This window comes from Amblyomma mixtum, chromosome 7 (genome assembly GCF_055824585.1).
Source record: "Amblyomma mixtum isolate Tamu chromosome 7, ASM5582458v1, whole genome shotgun sequence".
Classification (NCBI taxonomy): domain Eukaryota; kingdom Metazoa; phylum Arthropoda; class Arachnida; order Ixodida; family Ixodidae; genus Amblyomma; species Amblyomma mixtum.
The window spans coordinates 30379064-30397530 of record NC_143018.1 but is presented as its reverse complement, the minus strand read 5'-3'; the positions used below and the strand labels follow the sequence as shown (position 1 = coordinate 30397530).

The following is an 18467-nucleotide window of genomic DNA, read 5'->3' as shown; positions in this document are numbered from 1 at the left end:
CAAGTGAGCCACGGCCATGATTTTTTTTATTGCGTGGAAATAGGTGCCGAAAAGGAAAATCTGAGTATGCCCATGCCACAAAACACCAGGCTGTGTAGTACGAGCCCACCATACCCCTCCACGTCCCCACCTCCCTAAACATCAAAAGTCTGGGAGGCACACACATGCATCTAGATAGGGGAGCCAGCTAGGCGACTCTTGCAGGACAGCATATACTCCCCGCACCAAAGCGTACTGCTCGCGGAACAAAGATCTCGATGACCTTGGTAGTTCGGTGTGGCGGTCCATCATACGGCTCTTCCAGAGACTAAGTATTCAGAGCAACATTAATATATCACGCGGCACAACGCAGTTCTCGATAGGCAATAAACGGGTATTAATGGGTGCGATTTCAATGTCCTTCCTAAGCATTCGCTGTAAATATGTCCCAGAAGAACGTAGCATCATTGCACAGAATAAAAAAATGCTCAATGGCTTTTGGCGCATTGCACAGGTGGCAATGCATCATCCATGGCCCAAACATCTCCTTAGCATGAAATCATGCCTTGTCATGCAGCGTCGATGTGTGAAGTTTAGAGGAGGTTTTTCCAGCAGAGGAAATAAATGCACATTCGCCTAACACGTTTTAAAGCACTGGTGTCAAGGAACTCCAGAGAAGGTTGCTGATACAACGGTAGAAGAAACAAATGCTCTGTAATTGCCTGAGTCGTCTGCCTTCTGGAGAGGCTAAACAGGTAGTCTGTAGAAAAGCGCACACTGAGGAAATTTAAAGAGCCCGCTTTTTCCGCCCAGCTACGAAGACTGTCTAATCTTTGGCTTTCAGGAGCACTTATGTGTAGTGCAACCGAACCATGAGAGTGTTTACCAGCGCCACCCTCGTCAATAGCAGCGAACGTAATGCATTTTCTTTTACCGAGAGTGCCACATAAAAAAACGTAGTCGAAGATGTGCGAGAACCCTCGCTTTGGGTTGTTTGTGTCTGCGGCGAGAGGCTTAAAGTTGGTTCACATGCAAGCGAATGGGCGATTGAGCGTCTCGTCCCAGCGAAAATTTCTAGTTGGAACCTCGCCACTCACCGCCGCGACGACTCAAAAACAAGTTTTTGCGCTGCGGCGGCAGGATTCGCTAGTGTTTTCGCTTGCATGCGCAACAGGCCTTATGCCTGCAGGCGTTCTTTCGTACAAAACTTTGACGACGGCATACGTGCAGCATTCACAGCATACCACCTCACGTAGATCGGCTGCAGGTAGATGGGACATTTTAGAGCGCAGCTCTTATGCTCCCGGTCATGCGTTCCGCGTCGTATCTGGTTTTCCAAGCAGAAGAGTGAATTGAGAGCCACCTAAAACGTGGCTGCCACGGGAACATTCCCGGAGAGCGGCTAGCAGTGTAATAATCTACATGGCGGGTGGCGTGTGATGAGTTGCACTCAAACTTCGCATTACTGGCAATTACAACCGTCTGTCGATTTTTTACGAGTGCCCGGACGCGCGCCCACCGAATTGTTCACGCGTGCACCACACACACACACACACACACACACACACACACACACACACACACACACGCGCGCGCGCGCGCGCGCGCACGCACACACACACACGCACACACGCGCACGCACACACGCACACACGCGCACGCACACACGCGCACACGCGCACACGCACACACACGCACACACACGCACGCACACGCACACGCACACACGCGCACACACGCACACACACGCACGCACGCACCACGGAAATTTTTGAATTTTTAAGAAAGGAAGCTACACTGCTAGCGCAGTAAAGAAAACTACAATACTCTAGCCCTGAGCGAGCCACTGGAGGCGGGCGCAACAAAGAAGCTTCGTTTACTGATGCCTTACGCTACTCGGCCATCTTCGAAGATTTTTTTATTGTTTTCCGCATGTAATAGCACAAACCTCCCTGACCACGTCGTGCCTTACTTGACTGGGTCGAGTTCCGCGACCTGGGCATAAGGCGTCATGCCACTATCACTCTCCCACGCAAAAAATTCCTGAAGGCCCACACATGCACACATGAAGAAAGAGCGACCAGTAAGGAGGTTGAACTTTGGCAGCTTATACGTTCACAGCTAAAATGAACTGTCCTCTGAAAAGTGACCTCGCTGAAAGCGGTGATTGTGCGTGCTTATCAAGCATACGGCTTTCCCACACTCTAAGCGGTGTTAATAACATAAAAAATTAACACGTAATCCCAGTGTCCTTCATTACAGGCACAAATCTTATAACGTAAGGCGTGACCTCAATGTCCTTTCTAAGACAGTGCTGAAGTGGGCTATGTCCCAAACGAACATAGCGTCACAAATAATTTCGTTGTTCAATAGCTTCTCGTTGCTTGGAGATGTAGCAATTCACTGATCACGGCACAAGCGTACCCTTCGCTCGATGGCATGTACCGCGTGTTCCGTATTTATCTGTCCCTGTTACGAAAAATTCCGCTGCGCAATCTACTGAACTATATGGGCTCAAAACGCCGACTACAAGGTACCTTATGATGGTCTTCGTCTTTCGATAAGTAATTTAACACCTAAAATTGCCTGCATTTAAGGGAATCGGCGAAAAACTGCATTCAGCTGCGGCAGAACTTTTCGTCCAAGCGAGCAAAGAAGCCACTTTGACAGGTTGCGCCATCTGGCGAGCGGTGAGGCAACCGATGTCACGGCTTGGGGCTGGAATGCGCACCTCGCGCGGTTTCTTGGGATGTGCGTGTCGTCTGCTCCTTGAAATTAACACCGCTCGCCAGATGGCGCAGTCTGTCAGACTAGCTTCTTTGCTCGCCTGGACGAAAAGTTCTGCCGCAGCCGAATGCAGTTTTTCGCCGATTCCTGAAAATGTAGGCAAGTTTAAATGTTAAATTACATATCGAAAGACGAAGACTATCATAAGCTACCTTGTAGTCGGCGTTTCAGCCCATACAGTCCAGTATTTTGCACAGGAGAATTTTTTCTAACACGGACAGATAAATACGGAACAGGCGGTACTAACACGTAAGGTCCACGTTTGATGTCTCAGAAAGGTTTTTGGGGCGTATAGAATGTACTGTAGATCCGGTGAACTCGCCTTAGTACACTGGCGTCATCAAAGGCTAGGTGAGGTTGCACGTAGAGGAAGTAATGACCGACCGGAACCTTTGTTTCTCCTCGGTGATATTTCTTACAGTGTTCTAGCGAGAAGGCACGATTAACTGTTGTTTTGAAGGAACTAAGCTCTAGGTGGTCGAAATATATAACACAAGTTAAAAAGGCGATGTAGAGGAGGTGATGCAAATAAAATATTTTTGGTAAACTCGCTAGATGCACGCTGCAGCTGTGCCGGGGGGGGGGGGGGGGAGGAGTGACTGGCAAGCAGTCTTTGGGATGACAGAAAAATCCCTTGGCTGTATATGCCTGCCAATACAAGGCAGCTTCCGCTCATAGTGGGCGCATGCAGCGGTATTGGCGGCGCCCCCGTAAGCACTTTGCGCCGGAGAAATTCCCGATTGACAAGAACTTCAGGAGAGACCTATTACTCTCCTGACGGTGTCTACAAAATTGCTGAAGCTGAAAGGTTTTCTAGATGAAAAATCAGTCAGCTTTTCGTCTTATGTACCTCATCAGATAGTGTCTAGTATGCATAGCCGATGTGCACTGATTCTGAGTTCATTTGATTTCGCGGCTCTTGCGTGAATTTAAATCTTTTTGCCGCGGACAGTAGTTTAAAGTGGGTGAAGTCAAAACATCTCGCATTGAGCTAATTTTGCAGTTATGCTTTATATGCTGATATCACAAAGAAAAGTAAACGGCAAAACAAGGTTGAATAAAAACAACCTACGTTAAGAATTTTATATTATCTGTACCCGTTTGAACCGGTTCGACGCGATCGGAACTGGTTCGAACCGGAACGGAATGTCGTTTTGCAACGGAACCCGGAACTGAATCCGAAAGACAGGCACCCGAACCTGAACTGAACCCGAAAAAATTCCTGTTCGACACCCTGTTCGACACCTTAACGTATACACGCACCTGTAAATATACAAGTGTAAATGTCGGCGGCAGTGCTCGCTGTCCATGCAGTAGAGCAACCCTTTAAGACGTAGGGGCTTGTGTATCCTACGCAGTTGCCACCAATAAATGGCTGCTGCAGTGTTGCCCAAAGCGACTTAGACAGTTATTGTCCAGGCGAGCTCTTGCGGAAGTCAATGTATTAAAGCGCAATGGGTGCAGGGTACGTTGGCCTGTTCTCGGCGTTCGTAATCGTAATAGACGCTGATTATTTGACTAAAAAAGATCGGACACGGATACGTCGAAGTGATGCCTTGTCAGGGCTTTCATGCATTAAAAAGAATAAGGACCTAACTCGTAATTGCAGGGTAATCGTGCCAAAAAAATATTCCCTTTCATGTAGCTGAGACGTGCACGGAGTGATAATACGCGCTTCTGTGTGCAACGAAGCCCAGACGGCGCCACCGTTACAGATTGGTCGACCCTGGGCACCATGTGCCGAAACCTGGCGCCATCGATGTGCGTGCATAGGCAAGGACGTCGTGAGGTAGAAACGGTAGAGCTCTGTATACTATAATTATTGTCGTCTTGAGCTTTAGCCAAGGAGCTGTATGTCTCCAAGGGCCATAGAGCTGTTGCCAGAACTGTTCAAAACTGATGCGATGAAGTTCCTTAGTACTTGGGCCACTTCTTGCGGAGAGGAATCACTTTTGTTGCCTAAAGCTTAGGAAATAGACGAGGGGTGTATGACGCAATTGGAATGATTGCTCTGCTCAACTTTGGAGTTCAAAAAAGCACTGTAAGTAGCTGACGGTATTTTATCGCCACAATTTGCTCTCTCTTATTCACGTCTCTTATTTTTTGTCATGTTAATGGACCTTCTCATAATGCAAACTACTTTCTCGAGCGAGTAATTATTTTTCGTAATCATGCACCAAAGTTACTTTTCACAACAATTCATGATTGGCAAGCGTTCGCGAAATTAAGAACTTCTTGGCAGAGGCCTGTACAGCTCTCAGCCTTTCGGTGCTCCAATGTACCATGTTCCTTAACGTATGTCTTCTGGAGCTGTACGCTGCGAAGCCCCTTAGTTATTAGGCTGGCCCAGATACAAAAAGATCCAGGCTGGTGATAAAGACGAAGCCGATCAATTGAAAGTTTTTGTTCTCTCGACGGGTGGCAAGGAACAAATTAAACCCCGTCTTCCAACAGACGGTTTTCTCGTGTCCACCTGTACAGACTTCTGGCCAACCTTCGCTGCGTCTTCGTTTTCTTCTTTATTTTTTTTTCTTCATTTATGCGCGAGCTCTACTTCCACTTCCGAGACGTGACTGCATTCAGTTAATTCTTCGCGATGTTCTCTTTCCGTAACAGCTGGTGGATTCCGACGTAGTCATCAAGAGTTCTTTTAAGGTGGAGTTCAAAGTGGACGCCGCCGTTGGGAACTCGACGGTGGTGTACGTGATGCAACGCACCGACGTGTACGTCCGAATCAACGCACGTCTCGTCGACCCCAGGATGAAGCCGTGCCAGGGTTGCCAGGAAAGGCATAGCGGGGACGAATTAGCCATCGACATACCGAGTCCAGCAATGGTAAGTGGCCGGTTAATTCACAATGTAGGCTCCTGACATTTAGTCGAAGGCGCCCATAATACGACCAAGCTGCCCATCACTGCTGCGTATATGTGCACACGTATGAACGGATGCTATGAGCATTCTTTTCAAAATGTGGTTTTGTGGGGCTTTTTAATTTTTCCTCTACAATGTTCTCAGCACTATACTTTATTCAGTCGCTCTCCTTACGCTTAATATCTGGAAGAAGCGAACAGTCTTTTAGGCCGCGGAAGCTGGGAATATAACTTCTTTCTTATTGTTAGGTGTTTAATTTATCCGAGTAAAATAATTCTCGAAAATTTTTTTACACACCAGACAAATTAGAAGAACGTAAAATAAAGGGCAGCCACATGTGTCCGGTATGATTCGTTCCACATTAAGTCCACATGTCGCGTACGGCGCTCCACCAACTGAGCGAAATCGCCGTTTGTCGCGCCGTCTACTTTCGAAGGTACTTATTTAAGAATAAGATAACTTTGAGAGTGCTCACCAGCGCCGCACCCAGCAATATCGGCGAATTGGCGAATCAGGCGATTTCAGAAGAAGATTAAGAGAACACAACCCTATTGAAAAAACTCTGCGTGAGTTTGCACGAGAACAGTGATTTTTGTACGATCACGTTCATTTTGCACACAAATGCGCAGAAATTGTGCGTTACCTGTACGCATTCTGTGCGTCCTGTGTGTACATATGCGCGTACTGTGAGCTGATAGACGTTCACACACACTCTTTGCGTGTAAAAAATCGTGGACTCTCGTGGAGAACTCTCTGTACGTGGACATCTGCGTGTTGAGAGGGGGCTTGCCGAAGCTGTGCGTGCTTATGTGCATACTGAGCAAGCTCAGTGAGGCTGCGTGTGGCCATGTGTGCGTTTGCTTGCTTAGTAGCAACTTGTCGAGACTGTAAAGGCCCATTTAGGGTGAAAGCAAACAAAGTTCGAGCATTCAGTTAATGATTACTTCTCAATAATGAGCAATAAGCTCACGTTTTGCTGTTTTATAATTTTCGTCTTGGCGTAAGTACCCATTAATCATTTTCAACTTCAGCAAACAAATAACCAAAAAATTATCTTTTAGTGCAAAATGGTTTCCTTCGATACTGCAGGGACCTGTACATGACAACATGCACACTGAGCAAGAACTTGTCAACATTGCAAGTTTATAGTAAAATAATGTAAAAACAAGCTGCTAATGACTCTTACAGCATCCTTCAGTTCTTCCTTTAACCAATTCTGAAAGTTACAGATATCTTATAGATGCATGATGAAAGCCATCCAGAGCACTTATGTTGTTGCCCGTCATGCAGACAGCCATATTTCGAAATCAGAAGCAACACAACCATTTGTTGCTTGCACTCGAAAGGAGTCAATCAATGGAATAACTCTGAAAGGGCAACAGTGTTTGTTAGGTGCAACAAACAAGCTTGGGGATATAATCAGGTTCAATCAAACATGACGTGCAGAAAGCGAATTGTGAGCTGTAACAGGAATGTTACGAGGCAATTTCCAAAACCATTTCCAAAGCAATTTCCAAAGTCATTAGCATAAATTTACATACACGTAAAAAGGCCATGTAAGCCTACACGAAAAGACAGTTTTGAATTCACAGTTGGTGTCAAAAGTTCAGAAATTAGTGCCCTCTCTAAAATTCAGTGACAAATCACAGATCGGTTAATTAATTCCCAGTATGGCTCCAGAACAAATCCAATGAATCTCAAATGTGCGAAGTATATATACCACACATGTTGCCTGATTAGCACCAGCATTGCATGATGCATGACGAAGTATCACACTCTTCATTCTTCTTCAATCTGTTTTGAAATTTGCACTACCACAAAGACCATCTGGATGCGCTATTATTCCGTCATATTGCTGAGAGTCACATTCGGAGACCAAGAGCAACACAACAGTGTGCTGCACATGAGTGGATATAATGCACTGGGACAACTGTGCACAGTAAGGAACGCTTGTAAGGCGTTAGGTATTTGCTTGGGGAATGTAATCGAGTTCAGTCATGTTTCATGTGTAGAAAGGAAGATAAAAGTTCTAGCAGAACTATGAAATCCAACATCCAATACTGAACTTCCCCAGGTGATCTACACACACATAAAAAGCACGAAAGGATAAGCTCAGCGGTACTGTTAAGTTTGATGCCCTTTGAGGTTTGACTTGCGCGTCTGTATGCAACCATCAGATACCATCTTGAAGTTACCAGAATGCCCAAAACAACTTTGTTGAACTGTTCTACTCTAAACTGAAATACTTTTCCTTAAAACATTTTTTTTTGCGACATGCTGTGTAGCTAATTATAAAATAAAGAAAAGAAGCTGATAAAATTTTCTCATCTCAAACGTACTGATAAGTACACAAATCTGAGTGCTTTCAAGAGAGGTGACGCACCCGGTATTCAGTGTCCAGAAGCATACATAATGCTGCAGAATCCTATAGCAAGAAAATTTCTTTTAGTTGACAGATGGCTATGTCTAGTTACAATGTCAATACCAAGTAAGGCACATATCCTAACCTGCAATTACATGAAGCTGCACGTGCTTCATAGGCTGTAACTCCGCCAATAACTGCTACATATTTCCCACCTCTAGCACGAGTGCGGAATCAATATACAGCATGGAAACAGCAGTTTTGTTGCTTTAGCTTCTTTACTATGCTGTTTAGGCAAGGGACGAGTTGAAATATTTGCATGGGCAGTTCTCGATTGAAGTAACGTAAAAAACATCCGCACTCCTTTCTGCTGAAGCGACTGGTGGACCACTTTTGCATGTCGCATCTCGTATGACTTGCCGAGGGTCCAGACTGACACATGCACTTCGTCAAACCTTCACACAAAACACTCTTCGCTTTTGCTATAAGCTCCGGCCACAGGCAGTAAGTGTCCCGTCACCGTTCACATCGCAAAAGAAGGCAGCGCTCGCAGGCGGTCAGTTTGAGCTGACAGCGACAGGTGTTGCAGGCACACCGCCGACTAAGTTTCCAAGGAAGCCACACTGTAGAAGGGCGCCGTCTTGTAATCGAAACACACCACAGAAACAATGGCCACTGTCGCTGCTTATGAGCCAGGCATTTTTGCAACGAAGTTAGCAGTGCAATAGGCCGAAAGGTTCGACTCATCAAACGACGGCACCGCACTGCTGACCTCATTATCGTTGTCGACCAGACATCCATAGCACATATGCCCCGACGGATCGCTTAATTGGGAGCTGCTACTACTCTTGGATGAGAACGCGCCCACCGGCAGCACACACCGGTAATCCTTCTTCTTTTGCGATTCCAGCACAGTAACAGCGGCGCGCAAGACAGCCCAGCAGCAGCACGAGAAAACAAGCGAAGCTCACGGCGGTGATCTCAGAAACCATGCAGCATGTCGGATAGGCTTTGGATTTGACGAGCTAGACCATGCCCACTCACGCACGCACGCACGCACGCACGAATGTACTGACACGCATATTAATGCGTCCATGCGTCACAAATTTCTCAAGTTTTTAATGCTAATATGTGCACAAGAACTTAATTATTTTTGTAACGAAAGTTTCATTTGGTTTTAGTTCTTTGCTATCGCACTGCCCAAAAGCATAGAGCCCGAAAGAGACGACCTGGAGGAATGCCTGGAGGCGATGCCTTTCTAAACGGGCCGAAGGAAGCCGGAACTGGCCGAAGCGCTAGCCAACGAACGCAGCGTCTGGGGAGGGAGAGCATGGCGGTCAGCGTTACTACGTTTGTCGTGGTCCTTTGTGGTGTCGAGGGCGTGAACGATCGCTGGCATGAGCATTTGTCACTCTTCCGATATGTGATGTGCCGACAGCAGTGAAATTCGCTGGTGCGATGTACGAAAACGTGGTAAGGTGCTGAGTAAACCTGTGTTTATAGCGTGCGTCAGCGGGCTCGACGGATAGCGCGTCGTCCTTTGCGCGCCTTCACTGGAATCGCTATGCTGACGGTGGGGCTCATTTCCTCCATGGCGGAGCAGCTGGTGGGAGACCATTACCCGGGTGACATCTCGCATCTTGGGGGTAAGTTAATTTTCTTCGAACCTGTTCATTATTTCAAAGCCTTTGCGCACAACTGGCCACGTCAACACAGCTAGTACAGAGACGCGAAGACGCAGTGCCTATCGCGGCAGCACGCAGCGCTGAAAGGTTGTTTGCTGGCGGCACACGGGCATGAATGCGCGTGTAGTGTCAGTGGTCACACGGTCATGGTCAGTATGCTTGCAAATATGCACAGCTGATCCGATCGCGGGGTGCACGATATCGGCGCCGTACTGCCGCCGTACTGCCATTCATCTCTCGCCGAGAATGGAATATGTGCCCGCCAATAGATCTTCGGCCCGGGCTTTACATTCTCGCCGCATGTTACGCTGTAATTGAAGTAACAGCGCTCGAGCAGTTTAACTACGTAGACTGCGATTCAGCTGTATGCGTTTGGATTGAGCTTCCTCCTCTTTCACTTGTATTTCACTTGTACTTTTATAAATTGTGTATTTAAGGTACGAAGCTCCATATGATCCAGCTGCGTTCGTACTTATAGCCGAGCCGGTGTAGTCGAGCCTTGAATAGCAGAACGGTGAGATAAAAACAAATTGCTCTGAAGTTTTTCGCCTCTATTTTTGGCATTCGCTTTTTCATACTTTGGCTCGGAGCTGAAATGGTACAAACAACTGCAAAATGCACACAGGTGCCCTAGCTCCATTTGCCCTAAATCCCGAAGTTGCAGTGAAATTTAAGGGTAATTGAGCCTTTAATATGTACGAAGAATAAACTTGATTGTTTCATGATTATAACCAATGGCGCAAATAAATCTGACTTTGACTTAAATATGCTGAGGTACCTCTCCAATACCTTATTTGATGTTAAAGGAAAAAGTGTGGTTTTTCTGCAATTTGCACTATTAATTCATCATACCTGTGAGAATGTGAAATCAGTGCTAATCATGCCAGATTTCAAATTGAGGGACGCATGCAGAATTTGAAGCAAACCAGCCTTCTACTGAAAATATCGTTCTGCTGTGGTCTGTTCTTTTGAATGGTGGCATGTATTGTAGAAACGATGCTGGATATCGATATGCAAGTGATGTCTCGTCTGAGGCTAGGTTGTGAATGACTGCCGTGGTTATGAATTTCTTGTTGCCTGGCCCACTTCGAAATGTGGTTAAACAGTTGTGTTCCATTCTGCGACCGGCTCCTTTTTGTGCCTTGCACTTTGCCTTACATGCTTGATTCTAGTCCATTTTTTGCACTGTGCTGCTGTTAAATGTGTCTTTTTACCTTGCAGCAATCTCCACATAGCTTTACCAGCAATGCCTCTTCCAAGCTCTCCAGTATGGCTGTGCCAGCCTTTCACTTGGTGCTAGGATGCCCAGCAAGCAAGCAGGCTTTTGAAGTAAGCACTGAAGACATCTTCCGACACAAGTAGCTTTTATTTTCCTAGTCCACTGCTACTTGTGTGACCCCTCGTTATGTTGATTTTGGCAAGTTAGGTTGCCTATTAAGGGCTCTCTTTTGTTTTTCACCTGCTGCTGTGGCCTACTGCATTGGTGTTCGGCTACTGAGCCCAAAGACGCGGGATTGAATTGTGGTGGCTTCGTTTCAACAAGGCGAAATGCATATTTGCTCGTGTGTTATGCAATGTCAGTGCATGTTAAAGAATCTTTGGTGGTCGAAATTTATGCACAGCCCTCCTCTATGAATGGAGCTATTGTTCAACTTTGAGGCATTAAAGGGACACTGATGGCAAGCTGAAGTTGACCTGTGATGATGAAGTTCCGCATCCTAACCACAAAGACGACACTTTTTCTGAAAGTGGAGCTTTATAAGCCAGAGAAAGCAAAACATACAATTTTCATCACCACCGGCTGATTTCGGAAGTAAATTGCAATGCGCTGACTCCGTTTTTTTTTTTGGCACAGATTCCAGAGGCTAGGCTGAACTGCCATTCACCTCAGAATGGTTGTCATGGAGTCCTTTGTGTAGACTTCATGAGTTCAAATCGAGTGGCGGGAAAATTTTTAATTGTAATTTTTGCGCCAATCATTGTGTTGATGGCCTTGGCACTGCTGTTAAAAACCGGGATAGCAGTATGGTATCCCATAAAACTAGGTTCAGGACTTGCAGGAAGTGGTTTATCACATTCCGCTAGCTTGTGCAAGAAACTACTTCAGGGATATGTGCAGGTGTCTTTAATGTGTTCCTGAGTGAGCACTAACTCGTTAGGGGGAAGGCAGCTTCTAATCTGGCACTACAGTGCCAATGTCGTGAGTGTAAATCATAAGATGACCCATCCGTATGTACGCCTGATTTCTGTGACACTTCAGTGGTGTATAGAAGTGGTAAACAAATCTGTAAGGTATTTGATGCATATCTCCAAGGCAACGGCTGTATGAGTAGCGAAGCCATTAGTCAATCTTCAACGGAAAGAATTTTCTCTTTTAGATGACGTGCTTGTATATCAGTGACAGTTATTTGTTGTCCTGCCTTTCGCTGGTGTGAGTCATGTGTGGCGCATCTTCATGCGAGCCTTCTTTTCCTTTACAAAAAATTCAATTGATAGTCCAACCTGTTTTCTTCTCTTTTCCTGTGTTGCATCTTTTGGCTGGTTTTAAATCTGTAACTGAGCTCAGACCGTGATAATTACAGCCGGTAAACAGGGCTACTGAATGTGAGCTTGGCATACATGCGTACTGTATGTGTGAAAGTGCAGTTTACAATATTCAGAAATGCTTGATAGCATTACAAGAATCTAAAATTTTGTTGGAATTCCTATTTGTTCTCTGATCAAGTGTCGAGAGTTTTTCCGCTTCATCGTGTGATTAGAGCCACTTTGGTACTTAAGCTGAAATCTTTTCTTTAGCCTGCATGTTTCTCACTTTTGGGACAGAAACGTGGAGGCTAATGAAGAGAGTTCAGCTTAAAAGAGTACAGACACCTAATCTTGGTGGCATGTTTTCTTCTCTATAATGATGCGGAAGACACTACTATGCATGAATCACCATCTGGTATTCGTGTGAGCGCTAAATAATTTATAATCAACTTTTTCTGCCATCCTGTTTCGGTGAACAATTTGACTATGGCTATGACATCAAAGAGAGCTTATAGGTCACGTGAGGCGTGGAAAAACTGCACTTACAATCGCTGCTTCATCGTTTTAATTCGCTACAGCGCTGACGCCAGCATTCCTTAAGAGCCAGAAGTACCAATTGTATTGCAGTTTTTCATGCCTCACGTGACCAATAACCTCGCTTTGAAGTCACAGCCATCATTCAGCTGTCGAAACCGAAACAAATACAGCAGGAGAAATAAATTTGATTATAAATTATTTAGCGGTCATAGGAGGATGCAATGTGGTAATCCGTGTATAATACTTTATGCCTTATTACAAAGAAAAAAACACGTGTCAAACGATAAGGACAGCAAAGTGAGCTATGGAAAGAAAAATGATAAGTCTAACATTAAGAGACCAAAAGGGGGCGGAGTGGGTGAGGGAACAAATGCGGGTTAATGACATGCTACTTGAAATTAAGAGGAAGAAATGGACCTGGGCGGGGCTTGTAATGGGAAGACAACATAACCGCTGGTCCTTAAGGGTAATGGAGTGGATTCCAAAAGAATGCAAGCATAGCAGGGGCGGCAGAAATTTAGATGGGCGGATGAGATGAAGAAGTTCGCGGGGATATGGTGGCCACACCTAGCAAAGGACAGGGTTAATGTGGAGACATGGGTGAGTCCTTTGCCCTGCAGTGGGCCTTGTCAGGCTGATGATGATGGTATGTGTCGCACCTGCTGCTTCGTGCTATCAGCTGGCCCATGCTTGGCCGACCAGACTAGCCAAATTTGTGATGTGGGTTTTCTATTGCACCTGCATTTATGTACACAGAGGACTTGAATGGTAGCAGGCGATGCTGTGCATGTGTTCACGCCACAGCACACATGACCCACACTGAAAGCTTCTCTGCCTTTAGTAAGACAGCTGCGTCAGTCTGGGGCATAACGTATCCCAGTGCTAGAGTATGAGTAAATTGCTCTGGAATTTTAATCTGGTATCAGGTAGCATAGCGCAAAAGAAGGCTAGCGCGGCTGCCTAATATTCTCTTGGGCAGCTGTGTTGGATTTTCAGTGCCTGTTAGTGTAATCCGTGAAAGTTCACTGTAACCCATTCGTTTCGATGTAAATTAGGAAGTCCTTAGAGCCCTGTACTTTTTAATGATAATAACAAGGTAATGCAGTAATTCAATTGTACCTGTTCTCTTTCAACACAGTAAAGTGCTGCTGGGTCGAGATCACAGTTTTACTTTGTAGGTGTGCTCAGGCTGTCATCATCATCATCATCAGCAGCAGCAGCAGCCTGACTACACCCACTGCAGGGCAAAGCCTCTCCCATGTCTCTCCAATTTTGTCTGTCCTTTGCCACTTGCGGCCGCTGTATCCCCACAAACTTCTTAATCTCATCCACCCACCATTTTTTCCTGTGTGTGTGTGTCTTCTTCGCCATTCTGAAATTCATTCATACAAATGGATTGATGCACGTAGTGTCAGGTGCGTAATGTGATACCACCAGCTCACCCCAAGCTGTGCTCAGATTTGCCTCATTGCTGCAGGAGCAATAAGGCAGGCTTGAGGCTGAGTGGTGCAAAAACATGATTTTTCAAGAATGTCTTTGTGGAAATTGCAATTAATCATGTGAATTTGCTTTCATTTTAGGAGCTGCACACAAGCTGTGCGCCTTTCCATGCTGATCATGCTGGCCAGGTACGCTTATGGTTACATTACTAGGTTGTTTTCATAATGGCAGTTGTGGATTTCTGTGTGGTTTTAAAACATAAATTGTATAAGTATTTGGCCTGCCACAAAAGTATAGTGGTGCATTCAAGGCCAGTGTTACAAAGGGATGTTTTGATTGCTGCAAGAACTTGAAGGCCCCTGTGTGGTCACTGTGGAAGGCCCCCTCCCTACTTAGGAATTGCTATTTGGGTTACTCAGTCATTTGGCAGAGGAATAGTGTATAGAGATAAGGGATGGAAGAATGCTTCCAACTAAAGAAAAAAATCCAGCAAGCAGTCATAGAAGCAGAAGTACAAAAATGGCAAGGCTTTCTCTAATTTACATCGAATCTTTTTCACTTAGACTTCTTATTGCATAGAACGGCTGATGCTTGGCTTACACACATATTTTCTTTAGGTATGCAGTAGGTCTCACATTCTTGTATGATATGGTCACGGTGCCAAAAAATGATGGTGGTGTTAGAAAACTCGGAATATAGAGGAATTTTATTGCTGACCTTATGGAGAACTATGGTAGCTGTGCAGTCGTTATAAATATCTTCCAATATTTTCACATAACACTCTTCTACACCCTGATTCCACAATGCCTGCATGACAGCTGTGGTTCCACCGAGTCAATTGCTGTCTGGTAGTCAATGAAGGCTATATATTGGGGTTGGTTATATTCTGCCCATTTCTCTATCACCTGATTGATTGCATGAATGTGGTCTCTTGTTGAGTATCCTTTACGAAAGCCTGCCTGATCATTTGGTTGATTGAATTCGAAGGTTGTCCTGACTCTATTAGTGATTACCTTAGTAAATACCTTGTAGACAATGGATAGTAAGCTGATCGGTCTGTAAATCTTCAAGTCCTTGACATTTTCTTATGAGTTAAAATAATGTTTGCATTCTTCCAAGCTCCTGATACGCTCGTGGTCACGAGGCAAGCGTGTACAGGGTGGCTAGTTTCTCTAGCACAATCTCTCCTCCGTCCTTCAACAAATCTGCTGTTACCTGATCCTCACCAGCTGCTTTACCCCTTTGCATTGCTCCTGAGGCTTTCTTTACTTCCTCCCTCGTTACTGGCGGGATGTCCCATTGCTATGCTCTACTGCCTCTCTCCGTAACGTTCTGATTACATTCACTAATGTAGCGATTTGTGCAGAACTCTTCGGCTACTTTAACTATCTTATCCATATTGCTTATGACATTGCCCTCTTTGTCTTTTAGCGCATAAATCTGGTTTTTACCTGTGATTAGTTTTCTCTTCACTGATTTTAGGCTATCTCCATGCTTTAGAGCATGCTAGGTTTTCTCCATGTTAAACTTTCTTATGTTGGCTACCTTGCACTTATAAATAACTTCGATAGCTCTCCTAGTTCTATTCTATCTCTGAAGTTAGACGTCCTCATGCTTTGGCGTTTCTTCATCAGACCTTTCGTCTCCTGAGATACCTTGCAGGTATCCTCTCGAATGATCTGACCACCTACTTCTGCAGCACGCTCCAATGAATTTAAATATGTATTTAAAGATAACAGTTAAGGTGGGAGATTGAGCTTCGAGATTTGCACTTCAACTTGGGAGTTATGCCACTGCTACACAGAATACTTGATCGCCGTAGAGATATTTCATCATCTCGCACCAAGCTGCTGTGGCGCCACTGTCACAGTTGATAACCCAGTAATCTGGGTTATAATCTATCGTACAGATTAGGCGGAAATGTAGTTGAGCAGCGACTCCCGGGTTTAATGTATGCGGACGATATTGTACTGTTAGCAGATAGCCAGGAAGATTTACAAACTTTGGTTAATTGCTGTGGAGACGAAGGAGACGCTCTAGGATTCAGTTTTAGCGCAACTAAATCAGGTGTGATGATTTTTAACGATACAACTGATCAGGTGCTTACAATACAAGGCCACGAAATACCCAAAGTGGCCGAATACAAATACCTCGGGATATGGCTAAACGAAGGGCAGATATACACGGAAAAGCATGAACAGGCTCTTAGGGCAAAAGGACGAAGAGACGCCGGGATAATGAAACATAGGGCATTATGGGGGTACAACAAATATGAAGTACTAAGAGGTATTTGGAAAGGAATAATGGTGCCGGGACTTACTTTCGGCAATGCGGTTCTGTGCTTAAGGGCAGAAGTTCAGTCGAGATTAGACGTAAATCAGAGAGCTGTTGGAAGATTAGCACTAGGTGCCCACGGCAAAACCACAAACGAGGCAGTACAAGGGGATATGGGATGGGCATCGTTCGAGGCACGGGAAGCTAAGAGTAAGATACTATATGAAGAACGCCTGAGGAAATTGGACGATAACAGATGGGCAGCTAAGGTATTTAAATATTTATACAGAAAGAACGTTGACTCACAGTGGCGGAAAAGAACTAGAAAACTAACCAGTAAGTATGCCGGTCATGAGGACGGAGAAAGAAAGAGCATTAAACGACAGGTCAAAAACGCGGAAGCTAAAAATTGGATGAATTCAATGGAAAAGAAACATAGTGTAGAACTATATCGATTCTGGAAAAGGCAGATCAGGAAAGAATTTTTCTATGATAACTCAAGAGGCAGTGCCCTACTTTTTGAAGCTAGATCAGGGTGTCTTAGAACGCGCAGCTACAAAAAGAAATTTAACGAAGAAGATGACACATGTGCAGTGTGTGGTAGATCTGTGGAAACAATTGAACACCTCATAATCAAATGTGATGGTATCCATCCGGATGTCGATGCAGGCACAGTCACTCTTTCTGAGGCCCTAGGGTTTAAAGATAACAATGGTCATGTAAATAAATCTGCAGTGGAAGTCAGCAAAAAGCGATTGGAGGATTGGTGGCTGAAAAGCAGAGATGTGGAATAAGGTTAGAATAGTAGGAAACCGTAGGCAAAGTTGATGGAGAATCTTAATGAGAATTGCCAACACAGTAAACAAAAAAAATAATAAATAAAGAAAAGCTGAGCATGGTGGCAATTGCCACCACCCCGTTTCAAAGGGGGCGCTCCTATCCATCCATCCATCCATCCATAATTTTGCTGGGAAGCTGTTGTAGCGCTCACACAGTTTTGAAAAGGTGGTATTCATTGTATTTGTGCTATTGGCAACAGTGATAATATGCTTGCTGCAGTGTTTTGTGGCTAGCCTTCTTTTTTTTAGTGAAATAAGTTGTACATTTCATGTTGAGTATTCTTTCAGCGATTAAATTGCTTTGATTTTATTCCTTAGTGTATAGTTGCGAGTGCTCCATGTCTGAGTGCAAATTTCTACCACTGAAAAGCCTTCAAAATCTTAATAGATGTCCACACTGTTCTAGGGACTCAGTGGCTATTGGAAATGCCCATTTAGCTGTATTCAAGTGCCGTTGAGTTAATAGCCATTTGAAAGCCTTCAAAATGCCTGTGTGACACGGTTATTAGATTTTGTGCAGGTTTGATGCTGAGCAGTCTGCGTGCTTGAGTCGGGTTTTCCAGTGTCTGTATTTCAAACCTGAAACTTTTCGAAATCATCATTGGTTCATTAATGGAAGAAGTACTTGTGCCCTTTTCTGGAATTTCCAGAAAACAGATTAACTGAATTTTTTTGCATATACTCCTACCTTTTTGCAGGTGCTGCATAGTGAGAACCTGTATCAAGACGCCAACCTGCTGGACTTGGAGAAACTGAAGAAATTGTTTAGCCACTGTGTGGCACCCATCATGAGGGATGTGGCATTAATAAAGCCAGTTAAGGTGACCTTATCTATGTCCTTTTGCAAGCATGCTACACACATGAGAGCCATCCCACGAAGCACCGTTTCTGCAAAGCTTGTTATCTCACAACATGCATGCTGAATGAGGCAGTGAGAGACAGATGAGGAGGCCTTAATGCAGTACATTAGCGTACCGTGTTGAGCAGTGATGTAGGAGCCTTGCAGCCATGCAAGGTATTATCGGTATCATGATGGTAACTCCATTAGACACTGTCTAGTGCTCTGTGAGCCAGACTCGGCTCATGAACATTCTGGGACTCACCCTTGGCTCTCGGACATTCTGGAAGCCTCACCCGGCTTGCGCATATTACGCGAGGATGTCTCCT

The 18467-nt window shown here is 45.0% G+C and overlaps 2 protein-coding genes across 2 annotated transcripts in view; both read left to right on the top strand.

Annotated features, from left to right (window-relative positions):
- Positions 1–18467, top strand: part of LOC149335524 (calcium-activated chloride channel regulator 3A-1-like) — a 187185-nt gene that overhangs the window by 76668 nt on the left and 92050 nt on the right. Inside the window, exon 9 of the mRNA XM_089553954.1 lies at positions 5383–5601. Coding sequence (XP_089410080.1) covers positions 5383–5601 — 219 coding nt within the window. The remainder of the gene's footprint in view (positions 1–5382; positions 5602–18467) is intronic.
- Positions 9588–18223, top strand: LOC149335525 (uncharacterized). Its single transcript, XM_089553598.1, has 4 exons — positions 9588–9645; positions 10906–11013; positions 14328–14375; positions 17999–18223. Exons 2-4 carry the CDS (start codon positions 10954–10956, stop codon positions 18221–18223), a joined length of 333 nt encoding a protein of 110 aa, XP_089409724.1. The 5' UTR covers positions 9588–9645; positions 10906–10953.